At 35.8% G+C, this 19,844-nt stretch overlaps 1 protein-coding gene across 2 annotated transcripts in view; it reads right to left on the minus strand.

The window, feature by feature from the left end:
* STAG2 (STAG2 cohesin complex component) overlaps positions 1-19,844 on the minus strand; it is a 124,448-nt gene that overhangs the window by 64,199 nt on the left and 40,405 nt on the right. For both annotated transcript variants that reach the window (XM_078147903.1, XM_020976354.2), the window contains exons 3-4: positions 16,024-16,170; positions 10,868-10,946 (exon numbers count right to left, since the gene is read on the minus strand). In XM_078147903.1, coding sequence (XP_078004029.1) covers positions 10,868-10,946; positions 16,024-16,067 — 123 coding nt within the window. In that variant the 5' untranslated portion in view covers positions 16,068-16,170. The remainder of the gene's footprint in view (positions 1-10,867; positions 10,947-16,023; positions 16,171-19,844) is intronic.

Raw genomic sequence — 19,844 nt, forward strand, 5'->3', positions numbered from 1 at the left:
CCTGTCACAGGAGAGACACACTCTCCTCTGGTATCAGCTAAGTTCCCATTTCGGAAAACCTCTCATTCTACACAACTCAAATCATTGTTATCTTTCTCTTCAATTTTCCTTATGGTTTAATTTTTTCTGTACACATTGTATCCCTGAACTACCACCTTCCCACAATGGAATGTAAGCTCCCAGAAGGCAGAACCTGCTTCTTTTTTATCTTTGTATCAGCCGCACACAGGTCCTTGGCCATAGCAACACATCATAAATGATGTAGCTGTAAATGTAAATTTATTCACTTATTAATAACACCTTCTGCACTTTACTCTCAAGCCAGTTGAATGCTACAAAAAGAAATCTTGTATGAGGCTAACCTGAAGTGAACCTCACACCACTGCACATTTGCCTTTACTTATCAACAGCAGACCTTTTTCTCTAACTCCCAACTCCACCTACTTCCTCCCTAATCCCTTTCTCTCAAATGACCTATCTTCAGACTTTGCCAAGAATAGAGGCCATCCATTCTCAGCTATGAGCTCTCCTCCAAAGGTTTTACACCTTACTCTTTTCTCCAGGGTCCCTACATGAGGCAGCTTTCCTCTTTGCCAAAACTAACCCCTCAACTTCCTGCAACCTGCTTCATCAATCTAAGCTTCAATTGATATATATCTCACTGCTAAACTTTCTGAGTAATTTAAGACAGTTCACATCTCCATACCAACTACATATTTCTTCAACCAATTTGAAATATGGCTTGCAAGGCCATTTCTCTACTTGGGGTGGAGGACAGGCAAACATGCTCTGTCCATATGCCTCCCATTAGTCCTTACTTTTTCTGCAGTCTTCAATTAAGATTCACCTTCATTACCACTCAAATATATTGCCTAACAGGTCTCCCTGCTTCCATCCCTCCACTCTCCAATCCATCTTCACCTAACTGCCAAAATAAACTCCTAATGACTGTCATTACCCTGCAAATATCAATTCCCTATAGGATTAATCTAACTCAATTCCATAACCCAAACTATACTCCAAAAAGAACACTTTCTACAATAGTGGCATTTGAATTAAGACTCCCAAGCTAGCACATTTGAAGTCTTTACAACTATAAGCTTAAAGCTGCCTCTCTACAACTTCTACCTAGTGCTCATAGTTCTGCACTCTCAAACCAAAAAAACAAGTCTAATGCAAAATATGATATTAAGTGTAATCTTATTAGATTTTTCCAACATTCTAGCCTATCTAGAACTTTTGTCATCTTGCAATTCAGTTTTTAGTAATCTCTACCAAATTTATGTCACATGTAAATTTGATAAACATGCCATCTATGCCTGTATACAAGGTGTTGATAAAAAAAAAATTATTAATAGTACAGACACTGACCGTGGTCTCTACTAGAGGCTACTCAAGTTGACACTGATTATTTTTAAATTTGATTTGCTTAATATGCATTTTTGCACCCCACCTCCATCTCTTGCCTTCCCTCCCACAAAGAAAGGGTTGAGGAACCTTGGGGAAAAAATGTGCTTAATCAAGCAAAAAGAAAAAGTCCCATATTAGCCATGTCCCAAAAAATGTGTCCAGGTCATCACATTTATGTCAGTACAAGTAATATGTTTCACCATCCATCCTCTAGAATCATGTCTTGCCAATTTACTCTGATCAGAGTTCAGGTTTTTCAAAGTTATTTTTCTTTATAATGTTATCACAGAAACTCTTCTGGTTCTGCTCACTTCATACACTCTGCATCAGTTTATATGAATCTTCCCAGGTTTCTCTAAAACCATTTCATCATGTCTTATGAACTATGATTTGTCTAGATGGGCTAGAGTGTTGGGCAAAATCTAATAAGATTACACTTAATATCATATTTTGCATTCGATTAATCCTATAGGGAAAATGGATAGTCTCTCTTTATTCTGTTTTGGTCAGACCAAATATGAAACACTGGGTTTAGTTTGGAGCAACCACAAGTTGGCAAAGACACTGTTAATTTTGATAGCACCCAGAAGAGCGTAACCAGAATGGTGAAGTCCTTGCCATGAGGATCCATTGAAGAAATGAAGGATATTTTGGCTGGAGACCAAAGGGAGATAGGATAGCTGTGGGTCATGATGAAGGGTTTAGACTTATTTTGTCTCCAAAGGCAAAATCAGGAACAATGAGTGGAAACTGCAAAAAGGTAAATGTAGATTTGGTATGATAAAAAGCTTAGCAATATCTAGTGCTCTCCAAAAATAAAACAGACTGCCTCAGGAAGTACTGATTTCTCTATCATCAGTGGTCTTCAAGCACTTTTCCAGTGATGGGTTTATCTAAGTGACTACTGAGGTCAATTCAAACACTGAACTCCATCAACATCTCCAGGAGTACTTTCCCCCCAAAATCAAAAAGTTTTGCTGGCAAATAATTGAAAAGCTGCAAAGAGGCAGATTATAGCCAGATACAAGGAAATAATTCCTAATTATTCCAACTATTAAAACTGCTCAAAAGGCAGGTGGACAGCATAGGGAGATAGTGTTACTGCAGGTCTTCCAGTGAAAGCAGGCTAGAAGACCTCTTGCCTTAGATGCACTACTCCTATTTAGTTATAGGTTATATATTAGATGACCTTTGAGTCTCAACTGGATAGTTACCAAAAAAAAAAAACACTAAAAATTTCTTAAAGGACTAGATAGAATATGGAAGACGGGATTATATACCAGACCAATATTTCAGAGAAATAATGATGTCAAAAACAGGAAGAGAGGTAGGGGTAAAGGGAATAAACTCAATTTTGGACAGTGTTCTAGCAATCTTCAAGCAAAATACTTCTTGCTTAGTCTCTACTTCCATGTATCTTTCTCACCAAACCTGAATCCTAATAAGAAAACAATCAGAAACAACGAAAGTAATTCACAATTCACAAGTCAGTGAAGGGAACAGAATGAGCTCTAGTTAATTTAGTTCAACCAAGTACTCTCCTTTGTAAAGGTGGAGGGAGAAGGCAAAGAGTCCACCAATGTAGAATACTGCATATAATGTCAGATTTTTCTATGTATTCATTGGTTTTATGGAATTTTTTTCTTGTTTTTTTCTTGCTATAAGGGATGGCATTCTGGGAGAGAACTAAAAATAAATGAACAGTTCCTGCCTTCAAGAATCTTATATGGTGGGGGATTGAGGGGAGAAGTGAAAAAGGGAGGAGGAAAAGAGTGTGCAAAATGTATATAGATACTGAAATGTGTCACAGAGCTCTGATAATCACTAATCCACGGGAGTATGTAAACAAAGAAATAAGTGTACACCGAATACATACATTTACAGGCCATGCATATTCAAATGTTATACAAATCAGATTGAAGGGGGAGAAATTTATTGTTGTTATTCAGTCATGTCTGACTTTTTGTGGCCCCATTTGGGGTATTCTGGGCAAAGATACTGGAGTGGTTTGCCATTTCTTTCTCCAACTCATTTTACAGATGAGGAAACTGAGACCAATGGAGTTAAGTGACTTGCCCAGAGTCACACAGTTAGTATGAGGCCAGATCTAAACTCAGAAGATGAGTCTTCCTAATTCCAGGCCCTGAAGACAGCCACCTAGCTGCCCTAAGGGGAAAGGGTCGGGGGGGGGGAGCACGAAGTCCCATACAGAATAAATTGTTAAAACTGTTACCTAGGTCTTCATTAGGTGAAGTCTCTAATCTACTGGAGGAAAGAGTCAAGTTTCAATAGATCAAACAACTTGAAATTTTGTAGTCTTTGTATACATAACATTGTGGATTTGATTTAAATAAAAATACCTTAAAACATTTTTCATTTGACAGAATCTTTATAACCAAGAGAGATGTTTGCATTTTAGATAACCGCCAAAGTTTATTCAAATTATTTTAGAATACTGAATGATTTGCAAAAATATTTGCATAAAGTATCTGATAAAAGTCAGAAGTGAAATCTATTGAGGGAGAAGGCAGGCATAACAAGAAATTAGTGTGGTGAAGAAAAAGATATCAATAAAATTAAGTCACATTCCAACAGACAAGTGGCCAGACAATATGAACATATTATTTAAAAGAACAAATACTATCACCAACCACCTGAAAATTGTTCAATATCATTTATCATCAGAGGAGTACAAATTGAAATGACTGGAGGGTACCACCTTCCAAGGCAAAAAATGTCCAAGTTAGTGGGGCTATAAAATGTCTGCTGGTGGAACTATTCTTTCAATCACTTTGAAAAACAACATTTCCAGAATTGATAATAACTCACCCACATCCTCTTGTTCTGTGTGAGCTTATTTTTTGGGGGCAGAAATGAAGGTACCCATGCTTTCTTTGCCAGTAGTAACCTTCCATAAAGGCCCATGCAGAACCTGGGAGCTATTTTTGCTTACTTTATGACAAACCATGAAACACTTGGATCATCTCTTATTCCTCAATCTAGATAAGTGACCTCTTTTCTTTCCTCCCAAACACTAATTATTATTAATATTATACTTGCAGCCTGCTAAGAGCCACCAAAAGATCACCTAAATTTGTGATCCCATGCCTCAAAGCCATATGGCCTTACCAGAACAAAAAATGTAAGGAATGAATAGTTATATGGTAAGGATTTAAGCTACAATGTTTTGGACAGTATTTTGATGGAAAAAGCAGTGAATTCTGAAGTCGGCATTCAATCTTCATCCCAAGTTTACTTCCTCCCAAGCAGTTTTTTAATATAGTGATAAAGCAGATAACAAATCCTTTGACAATTAAACTCTTAAAATAAGTGCAGGGAGGGGGTAGTGTTTTAAAAATGAAATAAAAATTTATAAATCTTGCTTTTGCTATACTGACTAAAGTTACTCACCCCACCTCACTCCCAAACTGGTCAATTTGAAGGTAAGGTCAACTATGTGATGAATTCATTGTTCCAGCCTTTCCCCTCTTTTTTTTTTTTAACCTTCAGTAGCGTTTGCTACACCACATTTAAAGGGTTTGATACTCTGTGTTGCTGTCTTTCTCCCACTAGCCATTATGAAAAATAAGGAAGAAAACTTGTGAATGAAAAGTCCAAGGTATTATCCTATTTGAGAGGAATGGAAACGGTGTAAAATAGATTGTAGAAGTATTATAATCTATCCTTTATAGGTAAAGACACTGAGGCTTAGATAGGTTAAGTAACCTATGGTGACACAACTAATGAATGTCAGAAGCAGAATTAAGACCAAGTCTTCCCTGGCTCCAAAGCCATCACTCTAACGCACTACTGTAACCTTAAGACAAGATCACTTGGCATTTCCAGGCCTTAGAGTTTGTTCATTTTTAAGATCAGTGACTGGACTAGTTTACTTCTAACAACACACAGTTCTGAGTTCCTACTGCCTAGTTGATACCTCTGCATCCTAGCTAATTACAGGAGTTGGTAAGTGAGTGGAGAAACAGGAAAGAAAAGCAAAAAAAAATATACCTAAAATTGGCAAAACAATAAGGCTGCTCATGAGAGATCATCACACTCCCCCCACAAAAAAAAGAGAAATCAAAAGATAAAGGTGATGCTGAATATTAACATCTCCTAGATTAGTTTCCTTCAAGAGTGTAATACAAAAGTTTAATATAAAAACAGACTACCCCATGATCCCCACACCTACCCACCCCCAAGCCTTAGCCAGTATGTGCCAAATGTGAAGCCAGCACACTCTCAATGTTTAAAAAAACTGACTAAACTGCATTCCCTTTGACACAGAAATCCTTGGGAATACTCATATATATCCAAAAAGTACAAAATGGGCCAAAATACTCATAGCAACAGTATGAGGCAACAAAATGGGCCTCTGTTATTTGGACAACGGCTGAAAAAAAAAATCACAGCATATGAATGTAAACTGTAGAACACAAGAAGCAGAATCAAAAGAATATACACGACGACTACAACATGTGCTTGGATATGGTCACTGTATCAGACATATTTACAGTAATTATTTCTTCACCAAAAGTAAAATGGACGGGGGAGAAAGGGAAAGTAGAAATTACTGCAATAAAAAGAGAAAAGACAACAATAAAATAAATTTTGTTAAAGAAAAACAGCTCTGAGAAATGATTGGCGTATCTAAGACTTATCTAGCTAAGTCTGACTGTTTAGAGAACATTTGAAGATAAAACCAGGTCAGGAAGGCAGCAAAGCCAACTAGAAATGGCTAAGACCAAATTTCAATCAGCAAGAATAGGAAAAGCAGCAAATCTGGACTATTTATTTAACCTCTGTATTAGGCAAAGAAGAGTAACGGTATTTAAAGTCAAGACCAAGTATACTCAAGAAATTTGTGCTGGAGGTAATTCAATTTAAATGGACACGATATATCTCAAGCGATGACTGAAAAAGAATGGGGGGAAAATTCATGCTTGGGAAGGACAGGAGGCAAATAACTACCTAATCACATGTCTTTCTCATTTCTATAAAATCTTTATGAGACAGGCATGTATATGCATACAGGATGGAAACATAAGAGAAGAGACTGGCTTTTGGAGACAATTTTCTATAGAGGACATCATCATGGTTATACAACTGATTGAAGTACACAGATTATCTGCGTAAGCTTCTCCCAGCTGTCTCAGAGAATGGTCAGGAGATAGGATCTCAAGAGTAAAGCCTGAAACCAATGTGAACAGTGGAAAAACTTACCAAGTGGCAGATGTCCAGCTCTCCTAAACCACAACAGTGAGATCCACAGTAAAGTGAAAGAAAATGGTCTAATAATCTATAATAAAGAAACAACGTATAAAACATATTCTGACCAAACTATGAAAGTGGCCAATCAGCTTGAGGAATTAGTCTGTGAATATATGTATCTAAGATAGCAGTAACAGATGAACAAAAAGCAGGAACCAGAATAGAATAGGAAAGAGGAGACAGGGCTGAAATATACTTGGGAAAATGAACAGTGTTTTCAATGATCTTAAACCGTTTGCTCTTGTAAAAGTTCACTGGTTTCTCCACGATCCCGGCCTGACTACAATGTCAGATCAGACGTGATATCATTCCACCACTCCTTCTCTCCTCTCCCTTACCTTTCATACCACCCCTGCTTTAGCCTCACTTTTCTCCTCTTATAGTCATAATCAGAATAATTATATATGACCCACTATTCTTGAATCCCATGTTCCCTTATCTTATCGCCACTTATGTATAGCCAAACTACAACCCTGGGTGTTCCCATCATTTTTATTCTCTGCTCATACTGTTTAACACTGCTTCTGAACAAAGTTACAAAATCATATTGGATTCCCAACAAAGTTATGTTACTTAATCTCAAAATGACCCTCAGGGCTAACCAAGAATTCTCTAACTGATTTTCTTTAGCACTCTTCAACCCAGCTGTTTCAAACTACCATATTTCTTCAAATCACCCTACACCAATCCTTCAATCTCTACAGAGGACTCCAAAAGATACTACTTTTCCTGGTACTGCATGGAGACTTTTTAGACCTGGAGCTAGTAAAAGAGTCCAAATCCTACTTCATAACCTGATCAAGTAGCTTAACATCATCTCAGCCTCAGTGTTCTCATCCCTAAACTAGAATAATAGATCCTACCTAACTGGGTTGTTTGAGGTTCAAATTTATTAAGTGCTTTTCAAAGCACTCTATAAAGGTGACCTATTATAATTATTCTCTCCTATTTAACACCTGAAAACCCCATTGCCATCTATTATTTCCCCCTCTACTCCCAGTATAGGACAAACACGTGGCCCTTCTCAGCCAAGGCCAACTTTTTTTTTTGTGAGGCAATCGGGGTGAAGTGACTTGCCCAAGGTCACACAGCTAGTAAGTGTCTGAACCCAGATTTGAACTCAGGTCCTCCTGATTCCAAGGCTGGAACTCTATCCACTGCATTACCTAGCTCCCCAAAAAGTCTAACTATTCTAAATCTGCCCTACCATCACATCTCTTCTAGGACCTTGACTGTTTACTAACTCCTTCCAAAAACCATACTGCTTACATACATGGGTCCAGATCTCCTTTTATCAGTCTACAAGTGCTTATTAAACTAAGTGCTAGGAACATACAATGAAAAAAGTCACAGTTTCTTCTGTCAAAAAAAAAGAGCTTATATTATACCCATAAGAAACCCTTACTTGATACTAGCATCTCAAGCTATTTCATACCAGTCACCTGAAACATCTCTTTACAATGTTCCATGGCCTTTTCTTAGTCCTCATCCATGCTGATCTCTGTGAAACGTAACATTGGGGATGACCCATGTGTTCCTAGATTAGATCTCATTTGTTCAGTTTGTGGAAGGGACTTCTTGGTCAGATTTGAGTTCAACTAGACAGCCTCTGGAGTCTCTTCCACATTGGAGATTCTAAGATTCCTAGTTCTCTTCCTCTCTGATATCAATTTCTCAGCCTCATTTGTCAGATCAACATTCATCTCTCACCACGTAACAGTGGGTGACTGCCAAGGGTCCTTTCTCAGGGATCCCATTAGTTCCTATGGGTTCAATTGTCATCTCTATGCATATAACTCTTAGGACCTAACTCTCCAAAATGCAGTCTTCCCTCATCAAATGACTGGATGTTACATACGCATATCAATCACTATAAAACCTCAATGAGATCCACAGCCACTCAAAAAAACAGTGCCTATTATAAAGATTATGACATGCATGCAGTTAGAGTTCATCCATTTTGCAAATAGATGAGAGCTGAGCCCAGGACTGAACAAGAAGAAAACAGACTAAATTACGTTAGGGAAACTGTGAAACTTAAGAGCCCAAACTTCTCCCAGAAACAAAGGCTTATCTTTTTAATATCAATATTATACTAGTGTTGAAAGCTGATGAGTTATAGAACACTAGTGTTAGAAGAACTTATCAGTCAGAAGGCGAAGAGGCACACAGAGGAAAGAAGATTCAATATATAATAAACAAGGAACTAAGGAAAAGAAAAACTGGAATGAATGATGTTAACAAAGAAACGTGTGCTGAAAAAGATGGTCTGGTCACATGGAAGGCGTAAGAGAGTAGGACTCAAATGGTATCATCAAGATGTCAAAATAAACCAAACTAGGTGGAGCCCCTGTGTCAACCTGATTGACTGAATGGTCATGGTACAGCTGAATACACACATCAATGAGATCAAAGATCCATTTAATTGTATTTATCTTTGTACTTGTTGCACAGCATATCCCACCATCATCCCCAGGCCTCCCCCAATCAATAAGGAAGGGCTACTGCATAGGATATGATTCTTTATGGTTCTGAATCTTAGCCCCCACCCACCCAAAAAAAGAGAGAAATAAGACCAAGGATAAACAATGGAAAGAGCATAGTGGGAATAAGTAAGACAATTTTCACTTCAGACATAACAGGTATATTAAGTATAACATCCCTGTTCCAGCTCTGAATCTCTATGATTCTTTACATGACTAGAAAAGGAGTTGGACTCATCACGTAGCTTAAATAAATACAAACACCAAATACTATTGATAAGTCCTGAAATAAACTAGATGATAGAAAAATAAAAGGAACCTTTAGGTTCCTTAGAAAATAAAAGGAACGTTTAGAGACCATCTAATAAAGTCCTCATTTTACAGAGGAAGAAACAGAGACCCTGAGAGAAGTGAAGTGACTTGCCCAAAGTCACACAAGTAGTACTTAGTCCACCAGGATTTGAACAATACTATATGTAATATTTATGGAAAAGAACAGACAAGAATAGCATAAGTTAAAGAGCAAAAGGGAAGCCGTATAACATTTAAACCCAGCCATACCATTCCTAGGACTATATCCCAAAGAGATCAAGGAAATACATACAAAAAATTTAGCAGCTATTTTGTAGTAGCAAGAAACTGGACTCTAGGGTGGTCCACATTTATTTAGAAATGGCTACATACCATGAAGGTATATAATTGCAATGAAACTGTACTGCACTGAAGGAAATGAAGAAATGGACAGTTTTAGAGAAACCCAACAAAAACCTACATAAACTGCAGAGTGAAGTGAGCAGAACCAGAAGAACAATTTATACAGTAACAATAACATCATAAAGATAAACAAATTTCAAATACTTGAGAGATCTGATCAAAGTAATGGCAAACCATGATTTTAGAGGATGGATGAAGTACTGTACTAGAGAGAGGTTATGAAACTCAGAGTGCATGAAGAAATGAGATTCTTTTTTGCATGTGGCCATTGCAAAAAGTTGTTACAAAGATCTTTTCCCCTGCCAATGTGGTAGAAGTGGGGCGAGAAAATAATTTTTCTTCATTTAAAAAAAAAACCAACGAGATTTGACTTTAAAAGGGGGAAAGAGTAAAGGGAGTATGATCCGTATTGGTAAAGGAAATTACAGTAATCTTCATCCATGAAATCAGCTCTAAAGTACCACGCTTTTCTTTTGAACCTCAAATATGTACATGTGCACAGACACAAATGTAAATATGCAAGTATTACAGTTGAACTTTCACTATAATAAAAAGGTTATTTTACTTGTCAAAAAGCTGAGCAAGAATAAAGAATCCTTGATTCTAAGCACTCTAAAAATTTAACCTAAAACTGAAGCAAACACATAAAGGCAACAAAAACTATCATATAAATTAAGCAGACTAAAATACGTTTTTTTCAAAAAGATAACATTCTAAAAATAGGATGTACATTTATTGGTTCTCATTTTATAGATGCAGAAGTTATTTGATGTTCTGAAGGTGAAATACATTGTATTCATTAGCAAAACTTAGGAAATAGACCAATTAGCTAAAATACAACAAAGCAGTCAACAAAATTACATGGATATTCTTTTAATAGTTTTTTTTTCCTGGCCCAAATATTCATCAACGTTAAATTACTTCCAGCCAACACCAATATTTAATTACTTCAAAATCCACAACACAGGTAATATGAATGTTATACATACTTTTCCTTTGCCTTGTTTTTGGTTTTTTCCTTCAATATCCTCAAAGTCTGTGTCAGAAGAAAAATGTGTCTCTGACTCCCTGTAAGAACACAGTAAGTAAATTTTGAAAGCACTGCGAATTTCAGTTGTTTTGCAAAAATAAAAGCTCACAGGTCACAGAAGTTTAGCTGCATACTCAAACCCAAATGTCATTAAAAGTAAAAAATTCCATAAAATCATCCATGAAATATTCCTTTTACTAAATGCTGCATAAGATATTACTTTAAACTACCACATAAACAGTCTAAATGTAAAAATTAACCAGAAATACCTAAAGTTCCATTTTAATGACTTTTAAAAAGTATTCATTTTGTCTAAGAAAGTAAAAACAAGGGGGCAGGTAGGTGGCACAGTGGATAGAGCACCGGCCCTGAAGTCAGGAGGACCTGAGTTCAAATCTGGCCTCAGATCAAACACTTGACACTTACTAGCTGTGTGACCCTGGGCAAGTCACTTAACCCCAATTGCCTAAAAATAAAAAAAAAATTTTAAAAGAAGAAAGTAAAAACAAAAAAACCCTTAAATACTAACTATGAGTTAGGATGTTTCATTACATTAGTTTCGTTTTCTAGTTCTTATAATACTATTTTTAAATAACTTTGTCTATTATAAATATCACACTTTATATTTAGAGTTTGTATATGTTGAGTTATTTTAAATTATAAAGAGAAATTGACAATCTCAAGGCTCATATAATGCTAGGATCAGAGATTTAGACATGGAAGGGACCTCTTCTTTAGTCATCAAAACTACCTCATCATTTTGCAGATGAACAAAATGAGGAGACACAGACAATGCAACTTGACCAAAGTCACAAGATGGGATTTGAATCCAGGTCCTGTGACTGCAAATTCAGCACTTTATACTACTCTATGTAATGGCATTCCACAAATTTGTATTTTTATAAGAAAAAAGGCAATTAACTTTAACAAGGATAAAGACACAGTGATTCACTCATCATGCACCTATGTGCGTACATACATTTATATTCTCATTAGTAATTCTTAATATTAGTGCTTATATTCTCATTAGTTATCCTTAATAAAAATGACATGGATAGAAAGTCAACAAACTGTACATGTTACATGTACTGAAGAAAACACCTATATCTGGTAGAGGGAGTTTCCTAATGAGGGAGCTCCCCAAACCAATGAAATCATAGGTACATGCAGAAAAGTCAAATAAACTGGGTTTTATATAACCAAATATAACCAAAAATAAGCACAATATCCCAAAATTCATAAACCAACATAACATATGGAAGTAAAATGAAAGGACTAGACTAAAAAGATAGGTTTCTCTGATCAAATTTCTTCTGTTTACATTTTATTACTACAATAAATACTTCTCCAGATGTCATGTAGTGGCTTTGATTTTTTAGATCTAAAATAATGACTAACAAACCAATATTAAATGAAATATTATTATTCATCAGCACCTTAGCCTTGGTGTCTTCCTTCAGAGAATTTCAGGAGTCTAATGAACATTGTGGTAATCTCTGCTTTAGGGATGTTGACAATAGAATGAGTGTCATCTTAGAGAATCAGCAGTTTCACTAAAAGCATACATTTTAAGCTAACTTCTAGGAAGATTAGCTCCAGTTCTGTTCTTTGAAAAACACCCCACCCTAACTCCAGGAAGCAAGGCTTTACAGTCTTCCAAAACTGGAAAAGTTCTTGCAAACCACAGTATTTGAGATGATTCTTCACTCTCTCGAAGACATTTATGGAACACTTGCAAAAAATGCCTAGCACTCAGCTCTAGAAAGAGTTCCATAAACTTCTCTGAAAATACAGCAAAAAGCATTATTCTTTTCTAAGTCACTGAGAAATAAGCAGGTGTGAAACATTTACTTGTTACCTAATATATAAAATACAGGCTCAGCTAAATCCTTAAAGCTTCATCAACACGATTACTAGGAAAGAAAGGACAAATAAACCAAAACATGCTGTTTTAAAAGCCACCTGATGTTTAGGGAGAAAAATTTCTAAAGCCTACAAAATTAAACAGCCAACAGGAAGCCATAAAACAGAGAAATTCCTCAATAGCAGACTTTAACTGTTCTTAACATATCCTCTAGTGTAACAGCAAAACTGGTGGCAGGGGGGAGTATACAAGTATAAAAATGCCAAGAACTTTAGGTTCTTTGAACTTAGACAAGTCACTTCAAATCCCTGGGGCTGAAAAATTCAGGGACTTACCTAGCTACTGTCCCTTCCAACTGTAAAACCTATGAGCTCAAACTCAAATTGCAAGATTGTTTCTCTCAACAAAAAAATCTATTTTGACAAGCAAAAGGACACAGATAGATAGACTGATGATCAAGGGGAGGGGAACCAATGAAAACTACACAGCCTGAAGCCTGATTTCCTGGATCAAACCCCCTTATTTTGAGAGATAAAAGGAACTGAGGCCCAGAGGGGTAAAAATGGTTTGCTGATGGGTCAGTGACAAAACTGTTTAATGGTAGTACTCCTACTTCAATTTTGCTGCTACTTCCACTACAGACTAAAGAGTGTAGCAAACTAATCATCCCTTTGTGGGGGATGAGGGATGTCACACTGGGTTAAAGATTAGATGTTTCAATTCTTCCCACAAGCTACAAGAAGTGCCACTTGTGAGTAGCCAGGAGGTGATATGGCATAAGGCAAAACAGTGGACCTAAAAGTAAGGAAGAATCTTGATGTGGAACCAGGATATCTGAGTTCATACTCTAACTGCATCGTACCTGTGTGATCTCTGGCCTCAGCTACCTCATGACAGGACTGGACGGGACAGACCTCTTCCACCTCAAAATCTAATAGTGTACTTGAATACTAATTGTGACGCTGTATAGCCCTGCTCCTTAACTAATACTTACATTTTCTATGTTACACAGTTATTGTTTGGGAAAGTCTTGGTAAAATCCAAGTGCTACATAAGTATAAGCTCCTGTGATGACAGTTCATTGTGGCATGGAGGTGGCCCTGGTACCCTAAAGGCTGTGCCAGGAAAGCACACACTCAGCCAGATATAAGCTACCAATTGTCTGTAGTCTTTAGAATCAGCCTAGCTAATGTCAGAAAGCTAGGTGATGAATTTTTCGACCACAGAGCAGAGAAAGACTCTTTACACCTAAAGGAATTTCAATCAGCTTTGTCAAAGGAAACATCCATGACAAGAGCAACAACAGCAAAGTCAAAGATTGTCTAGATATTACTAGTACTTGAAATGTATTGAGTTGAAGTTGTTGGGGTTTTTTCCATCCATGAAGTTAACGGGTTTGAGATCCAGTCAAAAATGAACAAATATTAGGACCATCCATTAGTTTAGGTGTCCTCAATATTTCAGTCAAATAAATTTTACAATCTCTCACTGTGTTGCTTAATAGCCTGCAGTGTATACAATGAAATAAGCTATCTAGAAGTATTATTATCTATACTCTCCTCTCCTAAGCAGGCCCACCCTCAGTAGCGTGATGGGATGATACTTCTTTTATGTTCAAGCAAGAAGAAACTCAAAAGCTGAATCAAAAATGTATGCTGTGACCACCACTGGAAGATTTTATCTGGTGTAGAAAACAGATGACTAAGCAGTCAAATGACTCTGAGAAGCAGTGTGGTGCAGTGTACAAAATTCTGAATTTTAATTTAGAGAATCTGGGTTCTGATCCTAGCTCTGCTACTTACTACTTGTGTAACCTTGGGCAAGTCACTTCACCTCTGTGGGTCCTCAGTTCCAGAGGCTTGAACTAGAAAGCCTCTAAGGTCTTTTCAGTTCTAGATCTATTATGGATCCCACAATTTAGCCATGTGGTCAGCATGTATCTGAGGCAGAACTTAAACCCAAGTCCTTCCAGGCCTGGCCAGACCACTTTCCACTATACCACATTGCCTCTCTCATTCCATAAAAAGAAGCTTATGATTGAAATGTGTTAGACCAATAAAAACAACGAATCAAAGTTTCACATTAAGGTTATTTTTATGTAGATACACCTTGTCCTTTCTTCCTTTCTGTATAAAGTAATCTCACAAGGATAGGGAGAGTGTCTTCCTTTGCTAAATTCTTACACTATCTATAGGAGGCAAGGTTATTGATAACAGTGACTGTAATTACCACTTTATGAGGACACAAAAATCTAAGAAAATCATGTTTTACTGCAACTAATTTCCTTACTAAAGATGCTAATTCAAAGAAAATTTAAAGTATCTTAAAGACTGACAGAAAACAATATCTTTTATTTTTCTCCCAAGTAACCACTCTCACCCATCAAGCCAACCAAACAGGAAACCTCATTAAAACCCCTAAAACTAAAAATAGTGTGAAATAAGCACATGAAAGCTATAACTATTCTAGTGACATTACAAAAGACCCAAAATGCAGAAATTCTAAAATCTACATGCATTATCAAAACTCCACACTATCAATCTCTATTCTGATCTAATTCCTTAAATTTACTCACAAAACTAAATGTCACAGAAATCATAACAAAAAATTATGGATAACTCTTAGAACCTGTACACAAAATATCTTCCAGTTATAGTATGCTTATTTTTTTCTAGCCTAAAAATTAGGTTTATTAAATTATATGACTGATATATTCCTAAATTTAGAGACACTAAATTTTTGTAAATTACATTTAAATGCAATAGATTTTTAAGTTTTCCACAAGCAGGACATATCTGGATCTAGAATGTAAACTATCATACACTTCTGACCCTGCTTAGGACAACCACTTAAGTCTTTTTAAACATTCTTGGCGGAAAAAGATGCCAAAGTGGCCATTCTCCCTCTTTTTCATTGATTACATCTTCATTTCTGGGCACTATAATTTTTGAAGTTTGAGAAGGTGGGATAGGCAAAGGCTTGGAATAGTAGCTTTTTTATTAAAAAGAATCAAATTTAGTTTTGAAAATTGTGACACTATTTGAAATAATAAGTCACAATTTAAATAATTGGAATGACACAAAACCAGAACTGGGAATCACTGTTCCAGAGTAAATCTAAGATTTTAAAAAGCCTGTTTAAAAGCATATATACTACCTTCTGTTTTCACTACCAATGCAGGATCAATAAATATGGAGAAAAACACCAAAAAATTCTTAGATTAATAATTACCATTATTAAAAATTACTTACTGAAGTAGGTTAAAATCAGTTGGTATTTCTGGAGCTGCTATCATTTCTTTATCATCTTCTGGAACACCACAGTATTAGAAATAATGTGTTCATAAATTTATGTTTGCAAAGTGCAACTGTACTTCTTTCTTCTGTGATAGACAATTCCTAAAAAAAGAAAAAGAGGCCATGTTTATTCTGCCAAGCTGAGAAAGGGAAGGCAGCAACATGATCACACTCAAAAGCTATAGATACCAGTGACTGCTTTCTGTTTTAGCAAATAAAAGGATTTTTTACCTCTCCTTTACTTCTTTACCTAGATGTTCATTTTTGTCGTAACCAGGTACAACGCCACAATAAAAGTAAAATAGAAGAGAAAGGCTTCTATTACAAATTTAACTTAAAAGTTAATTATTCCTATTTCTTAGTTTTGATTTTTAAAAGCCTACCCTAAATAACAGCATGTGATCTTTTTAAACAACTTCACAAAATTCAACTACTACATGGAACAATATGAAATTCTGAAAATTTAGAAGTGTAAAGAAGGGGAAACTGATTTGACAAAGAAACTTAACACTCTTCTCAGATACACATTCATCCATGTATTCATTCAATCAGCCAACTATCTATGTTTGGGGAGAGACAGGAAATATTTTTTTAACCTCAACTGCTCCCCCAAAATATCTGACTGAGCTAAACTGAGAAGAAAATATAAGAAACTAATGGTCCCTTAGTGAAAGCAGTAAGGTGTTCCAAGGTTGAAGACTGAAGATTAGTTTGGAAAGCTAGAAACGTTATAATGGCGAGTCTAAGCAGGTGAGCAATATACAACCAGAAAAAGAAAAATAGGCGAGCTTTGTTTCTATGAAACTCATAGCGGAAAGTATACAGCTTTATTGGTAACTGGTGGCAACTCCAGCTAAGAGGCTGATGATCCCCTGTTACATAACACTTTTTAATTTACTACTATCTAGCAACTGAAAAGTACTTTAAGATTAACATTCCAAAGCAGTAATGTACTGATTATCTTTTCCAATGGTTCATGAGAACTTAACAAGAGTTTCTATTTCTTCCTTGACCAAATACTATATAGATGCTACAAAAGCTTTAAGCAAGTGGCCTTAAAAGGACAAAAAAACAAGTCAAACTGAAAACCCTGTCCTTCTCAACCCTACAACAGTGGTGTTCAACTCCAACAGAAAAGAGGCCACTAAACTGTACATAAGGATCCTGGCTGGCCGTATACTGACTTATTCTTAAAATGTAATATTATCCACGTTTTATTGTATTTTTTATTTATTGTTAGATATTTCCCAATTACAGTTTAATCCGGTTCCACTTACACTTGGGCTACAAGCCTGCATTTGACACCTCTGCCCTAGAACTAGAAAATTCTAATACCAAAGTAGAGGGACAAGGAAAAACAGAAGGCATGAATAATTTGCAAATTAGGAAAAGCAGCTCCTGAATTATCCAAGAGTTGTCTTATAAAACCATATTGAATTTTGTCACTCTCCTAAAGTACTCATATTGTAAAAATATCTAATTTAGTGACATGCCCATTACATGACTAAATCCACAACTGTTCTCTTAGACTACCATTTAAATACTTCCATTTAAAAATAACTTCGTGTGTATGTGTGGAGAGATTCTGAGAGCTAGTCAAGTGAGTAGAGGTTCCCTGCCAGCTAGAACTTTAAGCAGATAAGATAAATGTGCCCACTCCTAATTGCATTAGGAAAAGAAACTGGCCATCTCATGATTTATTGTAATTTAAATATAGATTCAGTTCATAAATGTATTCTGACTAGGCAACATATGGCATAATGTATAGAGTGCTGGACTTGGGCTTCAATGTGCACCTCAGACATCTGGTGTATAATCAGAGGCAAGTCACTTACCCTCTCTAAGAGTTCAGTTTCCTGATCTGGAAAATGGGGAAAATATTTGCACTGCTTATGTCCAATGATGCTTGTTATAATGAAAGAAGTTTGCAAACCTTGAAGCCCTGTATGAGTTAACATTTTAAGAGATAAAAGGAGCCATAAGTAATGCTTTTGTAGCCTCCAAAAAGTTCTAAATGAAAGGGTTTAATATAACAGCATTCCTTGTATAATTTCTAGTGAAGAATTCACTAAGTGTTGCCAGGTCAAATCAGGTTCAGCAAGATTATGTAAACTTATGCTTAGTAATAAGAAAAAGTCAATATAAGGACAAGCATGAGCTCTCTCAGTAGAGAGCTCTGTTTTTTAATTGTAATTAATAAACCTTGCCAAATATTTTTCATTCCATTAAAATAAAAAATTATAGTCATAACTTTTTATGTGAACTACAAAAAAGAATAATTTTTTTTCAAAATAGAAAAGTACTTCTTTGCCCTGTGACAGCATTATCTATTCCTAGGTATATTAGAAAGGAACTAGCAATGGACGAAGAGGAGAGCTAGTCTTAGCGTCATGTACCCTTAGGGAAGTTACAAGCAGCCCCAACCAAGTGTCTAAATAGCAGATGGAGGGGGTGGTGGTGTTGCCTATACCAATAAGATCACCAATCAGGTCTTGATTTAAAAAAAAATCCATAGCGTACTAAATTCCAAGTACCGCTGTATTTTAGTTTTCTTCCAAAATATCTACAGCTTGCCATCAAGAGCTGGTTTTAGCTCAAAGAAAACTTAATTCTTAATTCAAGAAATAAAGTAAGTGCTAAATCTAGTCTTTTTTTTTAAGGTCAATCTTGGTCCACATAAAACCCCAGAACACATTTTTCACTTTGAGTACATTTATACAATACAGTTGTATACAACATTGATAATGGGCTGCATTGGAAAAGTCCCCAAGTAACATCTTTTTGACTGCAGATACGGGCCATATGTTAAGAGAAGACCTACTTTCCCTGTGTAGAAATTCGATGGATTTTTATGGAAGCAATAATAATGGCATGAATTTCATTAATAAAAAAAGTTTATTAACAAAATTTAATCCTCATGCTTTCATAAATAATCAGTATATTCAAAATACAAATATATACTCAAAGATCACAAGGTGGAGCTCTCACCCAAAGCTAGAAAAAAATGAACACAAGTCTCAACCCTTACTCTTTATCAGGTATATTAATTCCATATAGCATTAAGTTAATAAAATTCTTCCTACAAGGGAAAAGATGAGAGAAGGGATTACAATTTACAATGACTCTGACAGTAAAAGTATGCAAACTACCTGCCATTCCTTTTTTTAAATGATAGGATCAAATTCATAGCCATGATGCATAATTTGCTTTCTGGCATTTTCATAAAATACCAACCCAATATCCAATCTAATTAACATATATTAAGTACCTACCACGTGCCAAGCACTGTGCTATACACTGGGGATACAATTAATAAAAAAAGACAGTCTCTGCCTTCAAGGAGCTTACAATCTAAAGGAAACCTTAACAGTATGATCCAGAAGGAAAAGCAAAGGGAGTAATATAATTTTATCTTTTAGTTACAAGGATATAGATATATAGATAAGAAAAAACAATCACTTGAACAAAATACTGCCTTCCTCTTGAAAAATCCTCACATCATTAAAGAGATTCTTTGATTTTATAAGTTAATTGAAAAGCAAGTTTTATTTTACACAAATCCATATTGTTGAAACATCATTTATTTCTTCTGCAATGTTTTTCTGCCTCACTGATGTCTCTGAGAATATCTGGCTTCTTTTGGGGATTCAACTTAAAAGTGACTTGAGAATACAGACTGTCAAGTATTTTCACGTAAACATGTAAACACATACATAATATGGAAAATGGTCCTTGGTCAAATTATAGCATTGAATGTGTGGTTCACAACTACTAAG

The sequence above is a fragment of the Phascolarctos cinereus genome, unplaced genomic scaffold (genome assembly GCF_003287225.1).
Source record: "Phascolarctos cinereus isolate Bilbo 61053 unplaced genomic scaffold, phaCin_HiC Scaffold_8;HRSCAF=390, whole genome shotgun sequence".
In the NCBI taxonomy this organism is placed as follows: Eukaryota; Metazoa; Chordata; class Mammalia; order Diprotodontia; family Phascolarctidae; genus Phascolarctos; species Phascolarctos cinereus.